Source organism: Channa argus, chromosome 8 (assembly GCF_033026475.1).
Source record: "Channa argus isolate prfri chromosome 8, Channa argus male v1.0, whole genome shotgun sequence".
NCBI classification, from domain to species: domain Eukaryota; kingdom Metazoa; phylum Chordata; class Actinopteri; order Anabantiformes; family Channidae; genus Channa; species Channa argus.
In genome coordinates this window covers 20,489,177-20,510,249 of record NC_090204.1, presented here as the reverse complement: position 1 = coordinate 20,510,249, position 21,073 = coordinate 20,489,177, and the positions used below count along the sequence as shown (strand labels likewise).

Below are 21,073 nucleotides of genomic sequence, written 5' to 3'. Positions count from 1 at the left end.
CTCTCTTTGAAATGAGAGACACAGCTACATAACGTTTTAGGAACAGCACAAGTCTTGTACATGCATTGTAATATCAAAGGGTTGCCTAGGATCAGGACCTGAAGCTCGTCAGTCCCTTACTCTACACTATTTTCCCCGTTGTCATTCCTGAGACGTCAAACAGTGACCACTTACATGCTGACACTTGCAAACCTGAACACTTCAATTTTTGACGCCTCGAGAAATAACGTACTTCATGAAGTGAAACCGTATTGGAGGGAGTTGACGGGGATGGCGGACGGTACAACAAGGCTCAGGACATTTCCACAGGATTTGTCACCGTTGTATCTGAACATTACCCTGAAGGTTTTAGTGCTTAACCCTCTTGATGTAACGTTACTCACTTCGAACTTTTTCCTATTTTTGACTTTGATAATCACCTTAAAAGTGAACCAGGAGATAAAATACCTTTCCCTCTCATTAATCCACTTTATACAGGGAGTCTTTCAGCTGCTCCTCCGGAATGTAGTTAAGTGTAGCTGGGCATGAAAGAGTGCTGGATTAATAATGACTACTGGTGGTCCCTTCTCAATCATTGATTTTGAAGACAGGCTCTTAAGCTTTAGGAAGGGATTTTCCGACTTGATCTTTTCCTTCCGTGTTATAAACAAGTGATTTAGACATCCCTGAGATGGTTTAGATTTGGAAACTTACATAACTGTGTGTGTGGGGGGGTGGGGAAAGGAGTTTGGATTATAATAAATTAAAGCTAACCCCCCCCCCACAGGAATTTGTAAGGTAGAGTAAAATACCCCAGTCAGCATGCTGCCAGACAGTTTAATGTCATTTTTTTTTTACTTTGCATCCCTTTAATCCTAATGTAAGGTGACACCTGGTGGATGTGATCACTTTTATTCCCCTTTCATTCCTCCTCATAACTCGGGTGACTTTGGATGAGAACATGTAGTTTTATCTACTCATGTGCACTTACGCATTGGTGGGAAATGTGAATTTGAATGCTGTAGGAAAAAAAATGACACCTGCTATGATAAAATGTGAATATAAATATGGACTCAGGGATTTTTTTTTTTATGACCAATACAGATTATAATTCATCAAACAACCAATAATCACAGCCATTATTCGTTTCCAGTAAAACTTCTAGTGTCAAACTTGACTGTAAAATAAAACACAAAGGTGATTCAAAAAGCTTTAAGCCTGGATTTAACTCAATACTGGACAAAACATTTCAACTCGGTACACTCAGCGTCTCTAGTGGTATTAGAGCTTGACACAAAAATGACACAAAAACATCACTGCATAAACAGAGCAAATTTAATAAACTGCCACGATGTACTACAGCCCTGTACTGCAACACATTATGTTGAGAGATGTCTGACTGATTTAAACGTCATCACTTTTGCTGACACTAAATGAGACTTTTGCTCTTTATAAAATGGGGGTTGCTGAAAAATTGCTTACTGTCTTTTCTTGCTTACTGTCTGGTAAGCGACGCCCAAAAATAACAAGATCAGGTATTTTCCAGTCAAGTGGCATCAGCTCACAAAATACTGGCCGCAGTTTTTAGATCACAATAGATCATAATGATTGCGATGTTTATTGCAACTTCAGCAAAAAAAAAAAAAAAAACTGCCTCTCATCTAAGTTAGGTGACTCTCTCTCTCTGCATTTCTCTCCCCCTCAAATACCGAGTGCAAGCTTTGACTGGATATTTACTCATGATTTATAACCAACCCGATAATGCTGCAAGTGGGGCACTGAGCCAGACTACAAGCTGTAACCCTTCAGTGCGAGGGGGGAAACATTAGAGCCTAAGGACCACAGTCTAAATGAACTACTTCATTTCCTTGGCAGGGGGAAATTACAATTATGATAATTGGAAAAATTATGGATATCGACCCCTCCATATAAATACATCTACATTAATAAATGGGTTTACACACAGACACAACCAGTGCAGGCTGGAGTGCTCTCCAAGGTCCTGATCGTCCAGTCAGTCAACAAGAAAGGATCTGTCCATGGTACTAGCTTCTGTCCACCCTGACAGCCACTGTCGGCACATGTCGAAACGTTGATTTAATCTGTTTGTTCGGTTCTATTTCCTACGTTTATCCTCGTCTCGCTCTCACCCTCATGACAACATTTCCAACAAGGCCACAACCAACAATGCATTAATTCATATGCATATTTCCTGAGGTCCTCAGGCTGGCTGTGGTTGTCAGACCTAAGCCCAACATAAAACATACAGTTTATACATCAATATTTTACAACAGCTGAGTACTCTATCTCATGTAGTACTACTTAGTATTTACAGGAACAGTACATGAGCTTCATTTTCAAACCGTGAATATGCACAGATTCATACAGTTTATATGTTTAGCTCCTCTCCTGACCCGGCGCACAAACAGGGTGAGCAGGTATAATAATGTCCAAATTGACTCCTAATATAATCACCGCATCATAGCAAGTCACGCTGTTAATCACCTCTGTTTGTGCAGATCTGTCATTAACACATAATTTCATTGAATATCACAGTACATTAACAGTGAACTATGTCAATATTAGTCACAAATGCTTAAATGCGTAGACTTTAAATGAAAATAATAAAAAAGAAAGAAAAGGATGATGTGTGTCGTATGGGAACATATGAGCATCCGTGCAAACATCGTCCCATTGTCTCATCACATTCCCATATAGTATCAACTTACTGCACGCCGGGTGGAATTTTTGTTTTCAGATGCCATGTTGTGACAGTCCCTCTACTTTTTTGTTATTGAGTTGAAATCTGTGTTTTCACTTTATGTCCTGGTTCTGTAAACCTTATCTTTATGTACCTATGGCATCAGAACAGTGAGCACAGCGAAACATTACTTCACATTCTCTGTAGAAGTACCATAGTCTTTACCTAATGCCTGCACTAAAAACATTTTTCAATGCTATATTTATTTCTTCAACCTTTGGCTTTAGACATTAATGCTACTGTGACTTTGAGTGGGCAGTCGCTGTTCATATTTAACATTTACAAAGTATTTCTGTATGTAAATGACCCGGAGCGCGCCCAAGCAGATGGAAATAGTACAGCTGAGATTTATCTTTGTTCATTGGGGGAAGCTGAGCATGTTCAGCTATGATAAATCAGAATTTTCTTGGTTGGACAGACATTTCCAACTTGTTTTACACCTGCTTTAATTAATGAGGCCGAACCCAGCACAGAGTGCCTCACTGGTTTCGCTTTACAAGCCCGTAGCTTTATGACAAATGATTATAGATAATATCATTAGGATCAATTCATTTTTGATTTTGCAGACAATAGCACCAGACTTTTATCTTAAATCTGACCCTAAATAAATTTAGAATATGATTTTACAAAACCAAGACTGAAATGAAAACCAGTCACAAATTGAAGTAGTTATTTGCTATTTTCATAATCTGTGAATATGCGATTGTGGAAACCTCTTTAAGAAACGTTATAAGACAAGTTAAATCACATCAAATTGAGTTTGTTGCTGTGTGTTTGCACATGTGGAAATACATCCAAATACATGATTTCAGGGGACCAGAAATAAGAGACAAACTCTTTTGGAGACTCACCTGTCAACGATGCCACACATGTCAATCTGCAAGTGATTGTAGTTTCCTAGCAACCTCTGTTGCACCTTGATCAGGTCAACAGGTTGGTCGTCCAAAGTCAAGAGACGCATACAGCCCTGAAACACTTTGAAGGGATTTCTGCACACCTGACTGCCCTCCTGAACAGGACAACCTGAGGAAGGAAACACACGAAGACAGGTAGTTACTGGTCAGCAACATGATGTACATTTTGTGTCAACTCTGAACTCTAGATTTATGTCTTTTTAAATACAAACCAACCGGTTAAAGCATATTAAAAATGCATTTGTAGGAGTCACAGTTTGTTCAGTGTCTAGTGAAAATATTAAGATCGTTATTAATATTAATAGAAAGTGCATCTGTGTGGGGCACACTTAAGCTAAAATCATCTGCCATGTGCTTTAATGATTTAATGGGTGTTAAAGCGACTGATTGAATTGATTTGTTCTTACTGTGAAATCCTGCCTCACTCCTAAGCTGTGAACAACACTGAATATTTCTCAACTCAGACAGAAGCTGAGAATTAATGTCACCAAAATCGCCTGTGATACAGGATGATAGTGCACAGGACAATAGACGCTGACTGGAAAACTTTCCTCAGGGAAAATGTCTTTATGTAGTTATTTACAGCCTTAGCACAACAATCAACTTTTAGCTTTTAAATTATAGTGTGAATTTCAGTTATTTTCTGCTATTAAATGTAAAACTTCCTCCATGATTATGTGCTATACTATACAGTGGCCATAGCACAAATTCCTTCCTTACTGCTATTTTTATATCAGAAGTTCCATTAAGCAATGTCAGCCAAGGTACCAGAATTGTAATACTTTTACGTTAAAAGTCTTGCAGCCTTCCTTTTGATGGTTTACTTTTATTGTGAAAAATAATCAGTTTCATTGACAGCAGCTGAACATCGATTATGGGCACAGCAAGTAAGAGAGGTGATTGCTGTTACAGACAAACTTGGTGCAGCAAAGTGCTGGGTATATTATAAATTATTATTTTTGCTCTTTTTGTACCTGACTATTTAACATTAGCATCTATTATGTGCAAAAGTTTGCATCCCGTTATTTTGTGATGGCAGAAAGAGTAAAACAAAGATTTATTTTATTTAATTTTTTAAATAAACATTAACAACAGGTGGTACAAATGTGCCTTCATCGGAAATTAATTGAAGATTGTTTATTAATTTATCAAGGGGGCATTTTATTTTTTAAAAGTTATAGTAAAATATTAACATTTTAATTAGTACAAAAGGTGCGTCCCACTTTAAAAAAAAAAAAAAACTTTAATTAATTTCTGATTTAGGAACATTTGTATGAGCTCAATGTGCATTAAATATTATCCAGTTTTTACCATATTATATTAAAAGCATGCAGTATTTACTTCATCAGAAATGACTTAAAATAAGATTGTTGATTAATTTATCAGGGCAAAGCATGAAGTTTGACACCTTGAAGTTTTTCCCGAAAGCAGCCCTCAAAAATCTGTCATCCTTGGAATATCATGCCATTAGGATTGTGGCACCGATTACAGTCCATGTAACTAATCTATTGAACTTCTGTGATGAGCTGGACATACACCCACTTCCCCGTAGATGACACTCCTCTCATCATGGGATGAGACCTTGAGAGAACTGAACTTCCACCTGGACAAACCTCAAGCAGCTGACATGTTTATTCTTCTAAACACTTTTTACATGAGACTTAAACTTCCTTTTTGCTCTTTCTTGCACAAGAATCTCATGAAAGGTAAACACCTCCTCTAATAGAACTTTGCTTTGAAGTTTTCTCCTTGACTTAGATTTGTGCTGACTTTTCCTTTACTTGTAAGTTGCTTTGCATAAAACCGTCTGCCAAATGACTAATGTAAATTTAAAAGGTATAAATCATTTCTTTGAAGACTACAGAGTTTTAACATCCTTATTTCTGTTTCTCTAAATGTTCAGATTTAAGGTAAATACTAAATTATGCTATTAACCATCTTCTAAAGTAGTTTTTGCTCTTTACTGTCTTCTATAAGCTGTGATACCGATATATACATGTTTTGTTTGATCCATTAGCATATGTAGACTTGAGCTGGCTTTCATATAAAACCATTTTATCACCCAAAAGCCAGTAACTGAGCTGCATGTCTTACTTATTTGTGATTCACGCTTAAAGGGTTGATCGTGGATGGTGGCATGTTGTGGCCAAATACAGCATTCCTGCTCCAGGCGCTGCATTGCTCTAATTACAGTCAGCCCATCAGACACACAATTCAACGCCTTCCAGCGGAAGAGGAGGAAAACATGAGTAACTGTTTGTTGTCACTTTGAATTTTAAGAGCTTAGCGGCTTATGGTAGTGAGGATGGCACATGGAGGAAGATTTCAAAATTTGGTATTAATACACTAAGTCATAGCATCTAGTGTGTGCAGTTTTACTGTAACTTTCATTCTACTCCTAGGGGCTAAAATCACAGTGATTTATTGTGTATACATATATATATAATATGTGTATGTATGTCACAGGAAGTGGCTTTCTGCAAAATTGGTCATGAAATGTAATCGGGTCTTCACCAAAGTCACACACATAACACATACGTGGTGTCCTGCAATGGACACCATGCCTGTTCAACATTTCATATATATTTGACTCATGAATAGAGGTGTTAAACAGCTGAAACCTCAGAGTCTTGAGCTGTTACTTCAGGGTTCTTCTTTACCTCAGTGAGCATTCTGTGCTGTGCTTTTGGAATGATCTTGGCTAAGCAACCGCTTTTATGGACAGTAGCCACAGAACCAAATTATCTCAATTTCTAGACAACGTGTCTAACTTTGGAATGACAAAGTTTCAAACGCTTTGAGATTACTCTGTAAACCTCTCCAGCTAGAGACAAATCAACATTTCTTGACTGCAGATCGTCTGAGATCTCTGTTTTGTTTGTTTGCATGACTTCCAGTACATTCACTGATGCTGCTTGTGAATAGCACAATGACACAATGAAGTGTTTTTGTACATCAAAGTAGATCTAAACCACACCTTAACTCTCATTTCATCGGTTGGTTTGCAACACCTGACTCTAGTTGTCTAGCCTTTATAATTGTTTATTCATTCTGCACAATGAAAAAAGTGTTATAAACAATGTAATGAAATGGTTTATAATGCTTGATGCTTATAAAAATAGGTAATTTTAATAGGGCTGCTCAGTCTCTCAGCCGCATCATTTAACAAACTTTTATGTGTGAGGGGTGGGTTAATGTATATAGCTGCAGTATGCAGTATGTACTAACTTGTGTGGGAGTATACAGTGTGATGCACAGATAAAAGGAAGTGAAAATTTAAAGGCAAGGTGACTGGGGAAACACAGAGAGAGAGAGAGAGAGAGAGAGAGAGGAAGAGCAAAGAGTAAAGAAGTGAACAGGAAAGAAGAGGAAAGGAGAGGGTAGATATCATTTAAAGGGAGGAAACATCACTAAAAAAAAAGAGAGGAGGAGGAGGAAATTGGCTTGAAGAGAGACCAGAAAGGAGGGGGCGGCGGAGTGGACTGGGAGAGACTAAGCCGCTTTATGACTTCATCTCTCTCTGGGTGGCACTAAACCTCCAAAGGAGATCTGGAGATGATAATTATTACCTGAGCAGCTCCATGAATTTTAACCAGTCCTTGCTTTATGTTGTTCATGTCAGCAGTTTTCTCTGTACTCACAGCAAAAACTTGAAGCACCATTTATAATACTTGACAAGCGCGAGCGTTTCAGTCGAAGAAACGCACCTCACGGCGGCTGCTCTCAGCTATGGCTGCAGGGCCTGTGAATTGACTTATTTCCAAAAACAAAACAATCCAAACAAATAGACACACCACACATGATACAGGCTTTCTGTCCGGTCCTCTTACCGCCAAAGAAGAGCTGACTGTCGGCGGTCAGAGGAAGCAGGATCCCGGTGTGAGCGGTGGCTCCTTCATCTTTGTCCACTGTGATGCTCAAACGATCTTGTCTAGCGTGGAGCTCCACAGAGTGCCACTGACCATCATTCAGCCCTGATCCTAATGGTACACACTTTATTAATGTACCTTTGGTGACCAAATCACAAGTTTAGAGCTGATCCGCGGTGAAGAACTACTGAAATCACTTCACTTCAATAAAAGCAGTAAAAGTCCTGCATTCAAAATGCTGTTTAAGTGAAAGTACAAAAGTGTTAGCTCAATGAATACTTGAGGTACCTAAAGAATTCTATTATTGGATTATAATTATGGATTGATGACCTGATACATAGTTTTGATCTGATTAATTAGAATTAGAATTACTTCATATGCTGAGGGGTTTGTCAAATTTACAATAATGTATATTCTTTTTAAGTCTGATTTGAAACGTAACTGGTAACTATAGAGTATCGTAAAGGAGTAAAAGTAGAGCACTTGCCTTAATAAAGTTACATTATGAAGGATATTGTTCTTAAATAAACACATTACTTCCGTTATTCAGTTACTTCACACCAGTGTAGCTTAAACACATTAACATTCAAATCAGCCCATACATTGTACTTGCAGACCACTTTTGCTCATTTTTATTGCCAGATGGACCTGAGGTCTGACTGCATCTTGCCTGCCTTTAAAAGGGGGGATGGTGAAGGGGTTACTTACACTTGTATGCAGTGTTGTCCACTTCTGAACCAATTACCGAAGACACATTTTAAAACCAATGTAAATTACAGAGTAGCAAGTTCAAGAGAAATGTGTAATGTAAAGCTTTCAAGCAGCCACAATTTTCATGAGAAAATTAAAAGTTTACTAAGCAACAGATTAAGCAATCCAGCACCCACCTGCACTGAGCTCCAGGGTAGTCCTGCCCTCTTTATTCATCTGTAGGCGCAGCCTGGCCTCACTAAGGTACAGCCAGACTGTGTCGTCCTGCTGAGGGAGGTCAAAGGTCAGGAGCAACCCCGCCTTGTTCCACGTCCTGAACTGCAGCACTACAGAAACAATTCCCGATGACCACGATGTCAGACCCGGCAACTGTAGGAAACTCTGGGAGTCGGTAAACGTCACAGCGGCCGAAACTGGCTCGACACATGAAAAGGTCACATTGCCCTGAGAAAGAGAGGAGGAAAAATGACTATAAAAGAGATAATGCACCATGAATATTCATTAGTTGCATAGGCTGACTCAGTTTGACTTGATGTCACAGAGGTCTCATCAGCAGCTCTCTGAAAAAGGACACCTGTATTACCATATTGATATTAGCTGACCAGTTTAAAAAAAAAAAAAGCTACAAGAACTGAAGCTTCAGGTTCACACAGGTTTTTTTTTACCAACTTTTGTCTCAAATCCCTAAAATCCCAATATGAGACTACTTAAAACAATAAAACCACCAGGTCTCCAGTTCACTGTCATGTAAACATAAAATTAATCAAAAAACAATTCTGTGGTAATTAATATGCACCACAAAGTCCTGTTTTCTGTCCATCCTCATCTTTATGTTTTTTCACCTCATATTCATTCTCTACTTCTTCTCCTCCCTGATTCATTTTTCTTGCTCTGTGGATTTCTTTTTTTTTTGTTTTTTTTGTTTTTGCTTTGGGCTTTGTAACTCCAAACTGTGTAAGCGATGACATTGGTGATGATAATGAAGGAGATTATGATGATGCTAATGACGATGATGATGACGGGTGTGAAATAAGGGGGGGGGGGGGGGGATGATGATGCAGACAATGAAAATAATGATGACAATAATAATCTTGACAGCGATCATTAGCATAATAATCACATGAAATGCAGAAAGGGGGGAAAGGAGGAGAGGCCAATAGCACAAAAAGTGTGATGTTAACCAAAGTGATGAACTTGTTTGGAAGTTCTTCATCACAATAATGGTGCTGATAAAGTACGCTGAGAACTGAGAATCTATGCAAACTTAATTAGTAGCTTGATCGAGTAATATTCATCAAAAGGCCCCAAACCTTCAGAAATAATGTTTCTTGAATGCAAAAGTCACCCATGGACCAAAAAAAAAAAAAAAAAACTCCCCACAACATCCCTTTAAAAGGGAAAATGGATAATGAGCCCACATCCAAACTGGAAGACTAATGTGACACAGGATTGACTCACCCTACTGTGTTTTGAGCTGTTTTGATACAAATGAACGTAAGTGTCCACCGTCCAATGGACAACAGTCTTTTTCATTGCACAGTTTAGACTGACAGAGTGGAACGATGCAAGATGTGATGTACTGTAAAGTAGCAGTGTAAGTTCATATACAAACAGAATGAAAAATTAATCTCTTGTTTTCCCTTCAGTTGATGTCAAATAGCACTCAATACTCCAGTCTCCATGAGCCACATTACAATTCACATTGTTTTTGAACTCTGTAAAAATACATTGCTACAGTTACTTTTTATTGATTGAAAATTGATCCAGAATCACAAAGTAAATTGACTGAAGCAGCTGAATGTATAAACAGAGCTTCACAAAGCAGAATCTGGAGCTAAGCTCCTCCATCCAGGAATGTTATTCTTACTGAACTGTGGTCCTCAAGGCATCTTGAAACTTGTGCTTTTTTAATTCTATTTGTTTTGCTTTTGAATCACTGAACAACTAAAAATCAGCAAAGTTAAACCATGTAAGAAGAGAGCATTAGCAATAAAGAACCATAACTGAACATTTCTGGTAACCAGACAAACATTAGTGTTGGGATGGGAATCTGAATTTTTACTTCGGGAGCCCCTAATACTATAATCCTTCCCACAGGTTCCCTGAAAATCCAACGTGCTGTATTTCCAACTGTGTTTGTCCTTCTTATGAAATCTGAATGGGAAATGACAATGTTCCACAGATGCGAGAACACAATCACTCACCATTACAGTGACCTGATGGTTTTTCTGCTTGGCCAGGTCTATCAGGTTGAGCTCGTTATAAAACAGGTTCTCCAGGCAGCCATGAAAGTTTCTGTTGGACAGGATGGGTTTCTGCAGCCCGTGGCTCTGGACAGCTCCCAGACTTAGCTGCACAGGAAAGCAACAAGACATGTTAAAGCAAAATTAAACATGGATCTGTGTAGGCATCAATAAAACATTTTTACTGTCATCAATAATGAGGAATAGAGCTTTGGTGAGCTTGGTGAAGGTCAGTAGGATCTACAGGTAAATACACTCAACACACTGGTCGGTGACAGACGAATCTATATTTGTGGAGCATTTCGTCAGTAAATAACTTAATAAACCATGTGATGATTGTATGTGTGTGCTACCACATTCTTCTCACCTGGTGAATGTCGGAGTGGCTGAGCTCAGCCGGTATGTGAACCTGCTGGGTGTGTTTGTCCACGGTGAGGTTCAGGTGACCGCTGAGCCGCTCCAGCTTCACATGGTGCCAGTGCTGGTCATCAAGCAGACTACCCAGAGAAAGAAGCAGCTGTCCACCAGAGGATGAACTCACACCTGCAACGCGGAAAGAGGCAGGAGGAAAAGAAGGAGATGGAGGCGGTAAGAATGTGTAAAACAATCAATTTTATGGTCATTAATGTGCATCTGATAGCACGGTACAGCCTCCAGCTAATTTAGAAATCCTCTAGGGGCACTTTCTGCTGAAGAACTTTGATTTTTACCTCAAAGACAGATTCAAGGTCAACATCCCGTGTGTCCTCCTTCATAATGCATTTTTAATAAGGACAAACATGCTTCAAGAAATCAGCTTAAAATGAATGTTATTTGTGGCAAGCATTAAAAGCTAAAGGAGGGTGTGTGTTTAATTTATCACAAGAAAAAGACAGAAAAAGATCGCAGCTTGGATGGAATATTTTCATCTTTGTCTCACACGGGGAGCGGGTCACTGGGGTCAACCCGTCTCATTAGGGAGCACATAACGTATATAGCGGAGGGGGGTGGGGGCGGCCGAGGAAAATAAGTGATGATGCTGCAAAATGATAGGACGTAATTAATGACAGCCCCAACACCAGCAGGCACAAAGTGGTGGATCCGTCTAAGCGTCGCCCAATGTGCTGGGAGAGAAAAGAGTTTCTGCTGACAGAAGGAGCTACAACAGAAGGAGAGAGAATACGCTCACTCGTTAATTGTGAAGGACATTTACTTACAGACAGAAGACACTTTGGGAAATACCGTAGCAGTTATCTATACCACTATTACTTCATGTCTGTGCAGGACAACCAGTGAGGAAAGGACTCCCAGAAGAACAGTACAATGGATGGACCGATGGATGGACACCTCAGAGTTTGTTTACAGGTCTTGGAGAGAATAAAAATTATATGAGAACAATTTGTGGCTTCACCAGTAGCTGTGTAATTTGGTGAAAAATTGGGCTTAAATGATGCCTTCACTGACACTGAACTTGTTACTGGGTTCTAGTTTGGGTAGTATATGGAACTGAAAGCCAGAAAAACTTCCCTCTGATTTCCCTACTGTTTTTTAAACTATTTACTTCGATGGTAGCTGAAAACACCCCAAGATGACATAACTTGGAGGAACTTTCAGTTCAGATTCTTGTTGCTCATATTTTAAAGCTCGTAATCATGGTAAACATGGTTTTCCAGATCTCCCCCAAGATGGCATCATCTGAACTCCTAATGATGAAAGCCCCATCTGTTTGATGTCATCTGGAGAAGGTTTTTCAGCTAGAACCAGAGAAATGTTTTAATATAGGGACGTCAGATGAAAGTTTAAAGTCATTAATGAAAAAATTTCATAAATTTACACACAAAAATAAAGCCATAGAAAGCAAGTTGAAAATTAGTGAAGTTGCCCTTTAAAAAGTGAAGCCACCACCTTATTTATGATTAAGGTCATACGCTCCAAGCTTCCTAACCCACTGCCAACCCATTACCAACATTACCAATTAATGTTGGTAATCTAGGTTTTGATAAAGCCTCACGATCAGCGCTGGACAGACTCTATGAATCATTACAACCTCTTTTTAGTATTAAAATATGATTAATTTGATCCAAAAACAAATAGTTTTTTCCCCCCATGGCTGTTTTTAATACAGAAAATGTCAAAAGTTATAGGAAAAGTATATGCTAAGCTAAGCTAATTAAGATAATCGTATTTCCAAACTGTCCAACTGTTCCTGTAATGATTAGGTCATTTAATGAGATGACATATTAGGTTACAGCTTGAATAAGTAGAAATGGAGAAGGAAAGACCGATGCAAGACATCGGAGGGCAAACAGTTACAGAAACACCTAATCTTTATTCATCTCTTTCTAACTCTCTGTCAGTCTTAATTTCCCTCATTTCTCATCTCGGTGGCTGCACACTTGAGAGAAATTTGAGAGGTGGGAGTTTCATTCAGCAAGCTCCCAAACTTGCCGTTGTCTATACTGTCCTACTGGAAGGAGCACAGCTGTGTTATTCAGCAATAACTGGTTGATTTACCCAGACTGAAGGTGCTAATATTGTGTGTTCTTGTCTTAGGCTGAGACGTTGAACACTAGTTCCCACTTTCCAGGAGACTACGATTCCAGACAGCCTCCTTGAGGCAATATCACCAAATCATATTCTGTCTGCTATTCCATTATGGGTCTTCACTCAGGCTCTAAGTCTGTTTATGAAGGACGACGATGACAGGTCTTTTCTGGAGGCAGATCTTATAATTGTTTCAGCATTTCATCATCACGTGACGCCACTATTTGAAATACTGCTTAGCACTAAAAATAATGTACTTTTTCTAAACCAATGTTCAGCTTCAGTCATGGTAGGAATTGATTACATTACCATAAAACAAACTGGGGGAAAAAAAAAAAAAAGGAAATGGCAAAGATATATTCTAGGCAGGAAAGTCACTGCAGTCTTTCAGTCCCTCTTCTATTGAACTTTTTATTTAATTTTGAATACTCTATTGATCCCCATGGGGAGTTGCACATATATGGTGGCGCTACAACAGGGGTTTCAGTGTCTTATCCAAGGTCACTTATGACTAGAGACATAAGACCCTAGACATATGGCTAGAAATATCCATAACCATATCACACACATAAAAAGAGTACCGGGTGATGTCTCTGGGATGCTGGTACACCGTCTGGGTGTCATGTCCCAACTTAACATAACACCAGTACTGAACAGATGCCCACATGATGACCCTAAACACTTGTCTACACAGTTTGTGGCATCACTGCTGCAAACTAACCCACGTTCTGCTAAAAGAAAACAGATGTCAACTGCAGAGTATAAAGTTAAAGTTAAAGCAGCTTACGGCAGTTTAAAGAATGACATGTTCATTTCTTCATCATATTTGCAACAATCCCCACACAGACACTAAAGCCGACAAGCAATTGTCTTGATACGCAGGGAATCTGTCTCCTATTAGGGTTACCATCTTTGTCTGTGACATGGAGCTGCATTGTTTTCCATAAAACAATAAAACATACATCAGCGAGACACACAAGTCCACTTGGTAAAGAAGCTGTAATATTTAGATCAACGGCATTCGGCTTTTCCCTTCAGGGGTCACCACAGCGGAACGTGCTTTGTTCATTGATTTGGCATGAGTTTTAAGGCCGGATCCCCTTCCTGCCGCAACCCTCCAATATTTACCGGGCTCGGGGCCGACACCAGGGTGGTCCTTTGTGGCTGGTCGGGGCTACACCTGGTGGGGTGGGATTCAAACCCGAGGCCTTCTGCATCCCAACCCAATGCTCTACGACAGAGCCACCTAAGAAGTTGTTCAGTATATGTTGTCCAAAATCGCCATTAGTCTCTACACAAATCCAAAGTATGTAAGCATCACCTGACCAAAGCATGAACACTGCACTTTCATAAGAATGCTTACGCACATTTACACACATTTATTGTGTGTGCGTACTAATGATTAAATATTGACCCACCAAATCTCATAACAATGCACCTAAAACAATTCAGATACTTTACTTTATTGGACCAAAGTGATGGACTGACCGACAAACATCCCTCACTTTGCCTTCTGACTGTGTGGCTCAAGTACAAGCGACGGTTATATTCATTTTATTTTAAGAAACAAGCTGCACCGCTGCTATACATAAGTAATCATCAGTAAACATTATATATCAGGGCAGTGCAGTATAGTAAGAGTCCCATGGCTGTCTTTATAGTTTCAGACTCCTCTTAAAAAAGGCTGCTGACTGAATCTATTATGAGGCTGTATACAACAGAAAGTCCTAGAGGCTCCCTGTAAATCACCGCAGACTAAGTGGAATGGAGTAAGCAAATGCAACAGTAATCACCACAATTCATAGTCTTCCATTTTCTCTGCCAACTGGCACACGTTGTCCAGAGACATTCATCTGTTTTCAGCGGCACTCTGCAGACGCCTCGGGGAGCCTCTCATTGTAGCTTTTTTGTTGCCCGGTGCGATTAGCGAAGCTTTTTGTGATCGGGCGGATGTTTCGTCACCGAAAAACCTGGCATGTTCTGTGTTTCGGTGCCAAGACATAGTCCACAATCGGGCCATACCCGTATTATTAGGAACACAGAGAAAAGACTGAACGTGCAGCTTGCTTTGCATGCTTCACTGATACCATCCTAATTTAGTCAGCTAATACTTAACACCATTTGTCCAGAACGCAGTGGAGCCCTCAGTGCATCTACCGCAGTGTACTACAGTTACATGCCAGCAATTCCGAATTAAACGGAATTATGAAGCTGGGGGCTACATTATAGAAAACTGACATTTTGACAAATGTAAATCAGAGAGGGAACGAGCTGACTTTGGATAGCAGACATAAATCCTAATGAGCGAGTCCATTTAATCCAACTGCTTGGATAGATAGAGAAGGTCTGACTGATTGTAATTGTTTATTTGCTGGTCTGTCTGCATGTTGGCTTGTCTGTCTGTCTGTTTTCATTCAATCATACATTTGTGCTAATGGGTGTCGCTTACTTACAATATCACTTCTACTCTAGCTGAACTCTTTGTGATTGTGTGTTTATACGCTATACATATGCTGAATAATCCACGTTAGCCAACCTCATCCATCTTTAGGGAGGGCAGTGTGTCTCAGTCAGCTTGTTTTACCAAAGATGCGGCATGCGTCAGTGTTAAAGACTGACACGGGACAGACTAGGTCAGGTTGCCAAATGGGAACGATAAGTATGAAGAGCCTCCGAGAACCTCTCACACTCTCTCACACTGCTGTGGCGATAATACATCTAAATCTTCAGGTTTTATCTTTGCACGCCACTCCTCTCCCCGAACCAACAGCTGACTGTGGAGCAGCATGCTGTGGCTCAGGGTGGATGCTTCAAGCTATTGATCTAAATTACATTGTCTGCAGACTGCAAACTCCTGGGAGAGTAGGAGGGAATGAGGGCTGTGTGAAAGAGAGGAAGAGAAGAGAAAGACAGAGCATGCAATTGAAAAAGGTAAATAATCACCTGTGGAAAAAAAAAATATTGCAGGGGCAGAATTGGGGCGACATATGAGAAAAGGCTGTGATAAATAACAATGGAGAGTGAGAAAAATAGAAAAGGCGGAAAGAGAAGGGGAGCAGCCAGGCAGGGACGCAAAGAGCACCCAGCACACAGTGACAGCACTGTGATTGAGGCAGGGGACGTTTTTTTTTGTGTGTTTTTTTTTCCACTGTTGGATGTATCACTGGACTATCAAAGCTTAATCTAATCTCTGCTCTGTTACAGCCGCGAACTGTGTTTGTTTTCATTTTTAGCTACCCCAGAGTTCTTTGAATACTTTGTTGACTATCAGGTCAGGTCTAGCCGAGATCTGTGACAGGCGCCACTAAAGGAGTTGATGTCAGACTGATGACTTTTGCCGATGACACCTCTCCACGACTGACAGGCACTAAACAATGCCACCAGGGAATTAACACTCTTCAGCTTCTCCCCAGGTCGAGGGATATTCTGACAAGAAAATTGGTGAGGATGGAAGGAAGAAAAAGAGAGGTATTATAAACTCGGACAAAATGCAGACAATTTTGGAGCTCAACAAAATCATTTTCCCAGGAAATTACCAGTGGGAACCAAGAATTTTTGTGTTTCTATTTTGTATGTACTAAAATAAAGATGCATTTATTCTAACGTCTTTATAATGCTGAAGTCTCACAGTTGAAGCTAAACAACCAACCGTGACTTTGAAATTCAAGTTATTACAGCATTTTACTGTAATCGGATCTGCAACAGCTTCATCAGACTGTTTTTTTCACGCTACAATGTGAGTTTATGAATAATAAAATTCATGTGACAGCTTTCCCTTCCACCAAAGCAGTGATAGACTTACAGTAGGTCAGCACTATAATGATGATCATACAGTACACTTGTACCTTTCCACATGGTAAAATGTGACAAATGTTATCTGAGCATTTCTGTGGAAGTCCATCCGTGCTGTGTGCGACTTTGATCGGCAAAAATTCAGATTTAGACTTTACCTAACCTCATTGAAATGCTGCCACACTAAAATCCTCAAATGCTGCAATTATAGTAACAGAACTGAATGGACATCTCCCTTGTAGCAGTTTCCAGCTTTTCATGTTAAGACGACAAATTGACGGATTGTATGCAGTAAATGTAAACATATGCAGCTTAACGCTTGTTTATCCGACTGGCACGATGCAGGCTCAGCGTGTAGAATGGCAGTCGACAGGTGGAGCGTACAGCATTAATCACTGAAGTAAACAGTACACAATTATAGTACACTAAAACAAAGTACACCCTTGATAAATACCACTAAAATCTTTAGTTAGTCATTGCAAGTCCTGTGCTTTTCATAGACATATTTGCTTGTTTTCCATTGCACGTGAAAAAGAGTCCACATTTGAGATTCAACCTAAAATTGTGACAGAACTGGTTTATAACTTCTTCATGTGATTAGCTTTAACTGGAAATAACAGATGGAGTCACTTTTGTTGCAGGGATCATAGGGAAAGTGTCATTTGTTATCACTGCACCGAGTTCACACTTTTAAACTGATCAAAAGCTCAAAAACCTACACAGTCCTTAAATACGATTACTGTAAACCTGTATGGTACAGTCCATTTCATTTTTTAAAGTCATTTCTGTGATTTCACTTGGGTGTATTGTATAAACCAGAGACAGTATATACAGATAACATCACCCAGTGGTGTGTGTTGGAGCCGGTTGAAAGGTCGTAGCTTGTGTCATTAATTCTCCTTAGAGCTAAAACTTTGGAGTTTTGCCTTTGTTTGTTCTTCCTGGTACCGACACAACCAGTACATTTTATGTCATACACTGAAAAATGATTTGCATTTCTGTGTGACGTATATCCCACCTGTGCTCCAGACATGGAATCAGCTTTCTAATCAGCCAGCTAGCCAGGGAACTTTGCATTTAAATTAAAATAAATGAATTAGGAAGATATGATTAGAAGTCCACAAATCCTCATTGAATATATATAATATATATATTTATTCCTTAAGAAAAATATTTGAATCCAGGATGATTCCAAGGATGTTTTAAGTTACAAGAAAATCCTCAAATCTCATTCAAAGAAAGTCATGGTTAGTGAGCAAACCATTAGTACTTCTGCAGCCAGATGGCTTGGTTGATAAGAGCTTTGCCATATGGTGATAAAAAAGATGGCCTGGCAGTCAGAGAACACCTCAGGTTCAACCTTTACACCAACACACACGCGCACACACACACACACACACAGACACACAACCTCCACAGTGCTCTACTATGTGCAAACATATGGACCATGGATCATGTTATACCCTGGAGTTCATCCTTAACAGATGTTTCCAGCATCCATCATAGATTAAGAGAGAAATATGAGAGAGGTCCAACTGATTGTCACAAAATGAGTAAAGCCTAGAAAGAGCAGATAAGGAAAGGAAAAAAAAAAAAACAGAGCTCACCAACATGGATGTTTCCTAGTACTGACCTGAAAATGCCAGCATGCCAGCAATGGTGCAATGCACCAGATCTGATAAAAAAAATTAACAAAAAATGTGAAATATTGCTTGAGACATATGGATAAACAAATAAACCCTGTCGTGAGCTCATCACCATAAGAAGAAATAAGCTTAATTCCTTCAAATTTCCACAAATTTGGATCTGTGATATCTTAGAAATCACATCTGACAGACACACAAACAAACCAGCAGATGGACGGAGACCGACTTGAAGCTCCTTACATTTACTGTGTGGACAAAAATGTGCAGGATATTAAATTCCCCATACAGAGATAGGATGGAGCAGGCTCTGGAGCCTGAGCGAGTGCATAATTACACTGTGCAGTTTAGGCGTTAAGTTGACATTTACTCAGAGCAATGAACAATGAAAGAAGAGTGAATGAACAGATAGAGCCGCAGAGTTTGCCAGCACAGACATCAGTAGGAACTTTTAAACCCTAGAGAGATTAAGATATCCAACATACTTTACAGTGTGGCTTTGAGTTCCAGTCCACAGGACATCGAATAAGTGGATTTTGGAATTGCAAACTGCCAATTATTAAGAAACTCATCAGTTATGCAGTAGTTGGTGGCAGAATAGCACCGTACTAATTATACATGCATTTTCCTTTTAAATCAACATGTTTTCTTAATAACAAAACAGTCTCTTACATTCTGTACATTTCCTAGTAGATTATTCTTCTCTCATACTCATCTGTTGTAGAATAATGTTGTACCTTGCTGGTGGTAGAGCAGCAGCCTTCCCTTCTCCAACACCAGCGTGAGACTGTGATCTCTCTGTCTGTCTGTATGGAGCAACGTCCCAGAATTCTTCAAGGTTTTAAACTTCAGAGAAATGATCTCAATCGCCGTCCGGATCGGCCTCACGCTCAGTCTGTAGATCAGACTGCTGCCGCCATCAAAGTTAGCCACGTCAGAAGCTGCAGAACAACACACAGCAGGACGGAAAGCTTCATCGTCCAAACAAAACCAACTACACAACTCGATTTACATGACATACTATGCAGCAATGGAGGGTATAGTGTGAGTTTGAGTGTGAGTGTAAGTGCATCCCATCTGGAGACATATTTGCCACAACAAATGCCTTAGCTTTAATTTGGAAAACATCATATTCCATATGATCATATTGTCAGTGCCACCTTTATACACATACAGTATAAATAAGGAGTTTGAGTTTTAATAATGTTTTGAGTCTGAGTTGAGTCTGACTTTTAATAATGTTCGGCTTGAAAGTGTGTTTTTATTGTCCAGCATGAGGGGGGTTTAGAGGCCTTTATGCAAATCATTCAGCATCAACATCAGCTTTTAATTTATTGGACAGTACATTAATTTTCCTTATGCTTCAATTGCTTGTTCTTCATTGCTAAAGCAGTTGTTTATATAGAAGCATATGTTATTTCTATTCTTACTGAATTTATTGCGGAATGTGATCTGAAATATCTTTTTGTGCTTCAATTCTAACACCACGATGAAACCGAAAGAGGCTAATTTCTGCTAATCTTCTGTTTGAAAATCTTCAGATATGCCACAATAATACATATTTGTCCAATGTAGACCTACAGTTTAAAGCCCATTCTGTTTTCAGTATATATCGTAGTGTTTATAAAGGATTAGCCTGCTTAAAAGAGTCACAGTAAGAGGGCAGACTTACTGTATCGACATCCATATATTTCCAGTCTAAGTCCAATCCTCCCAGTCGGGTTCCAGTCCAGAGGGATCAGGCGAAGGTAGCGAGCTATCACTGGCTGTTCGAGTTTGTACTGCACCACCGAGTCTGCATTGCTGTTACCTGGGAAAGCCTGAAACAGCAGAGCTACTTGTTAGATTGCTACGTTTAGTCACGCAAACACCCATGTTTTCCTGGTTCCTGCAGCAGCGTATGTCTGAGGGCTCAGCATTTCTTTGGATTCACTGTCAAGCTGTTTAATGTGTTTTTCTCATTCAACCTAGAGGCTTTACATGCAAGAGGCGGACGAGTTTTGGTTTAAATTTACAATCAGTGCAGAAAAACTCGCCCTGCCCTCTCCGATGCAGAGACGCTTTACAGCATTTTCAAACTTTTAGCTCACAAAGGCCATTGATCCTACCGCCTGATAATGTCTCTCACCCGCTCTCCTCTTCACTTTGTCCTCTGATCAATAGCTCTGGGACCTATTCTCTCTTTGTGTCAAGCATCGCTTAAAAGACTAATGGTTTCTATTTTCTCAATCAGCTGCCTGTGAGATTCCAGTGGGATTCCTCAGCTGACAGGCAAATACAGCTCTTGTATTAACATCTGTAAGGGGAAAAATAAAACTAGCTGCATTTGCAGTTTTGTGCACTTGTGTCTGCCCTTCCTACTTGAGCTTTGTGACATTGCTTGTGCATGTGTGCGTCTTTCTGTGTGTGTGTAGCGACGTGACTACGTGAGTGAAATTGGTTTCCTTGGCACTGCATAATGGTGATCTTAGTGCTGTCTTCAGTGCTTTGAAGAGTTTAGCAGCGGAGCATTAAGCTCAACAAATGGCTCTGTTTCTTGCTGAAGGGGCCGAGGAGAGCGGCATCTTATTTACTTGCCTGAGCATCTTTTGAAATATGAGCAGCATCTGGCAAGCCTTCAGTCAAGGGGAGAGAGAGA

The 21,073-nt window shown here is 39.8% G+C and overlaps 1 protein-coding gene across 1 annotated transcript in view; it reads right to left on the bottom strand.

The window, feature by feature from the left end:
* Positions 1-21,073, bottom strand: part of LOC137132056 (contactin-associated protein-like 4) — a 101,560-nt gene that overhangs the window by 38,189 nt on the left and 42,298 nt on the right. Inside the window, exons 4-10 of the mRNA XM_067514098.1 lie at positions 20,108-20,255; positions 19,173-19,376; positions 10,845-11,020; positions 10,439-10,585; positions 8,411-8,678; positions 7,485-7,634; positions 3,592-3,763 (exon numbers count right to left, since the gene is read on the bottom strand). Coding sequence (XP_067370199.1) covers positions 3,592-3,763; positions 7,485-7,634; positions 8,411-8,678; positions 10,439-10,585; positions 10,845-11,020; positions 19,173-19,376; positions 20,108-20,255 — 1,265 coding nt within the window. The remainder of the gene's footprint in view (positions 1-3,591; positions 3,764-7,484; positions 7,635-8,410; positions 8,679-10,438; positions 10,586-10,844; positions 11,021-19,172; positions 19,377-20,107; positions 20,256-21,073) is intronic.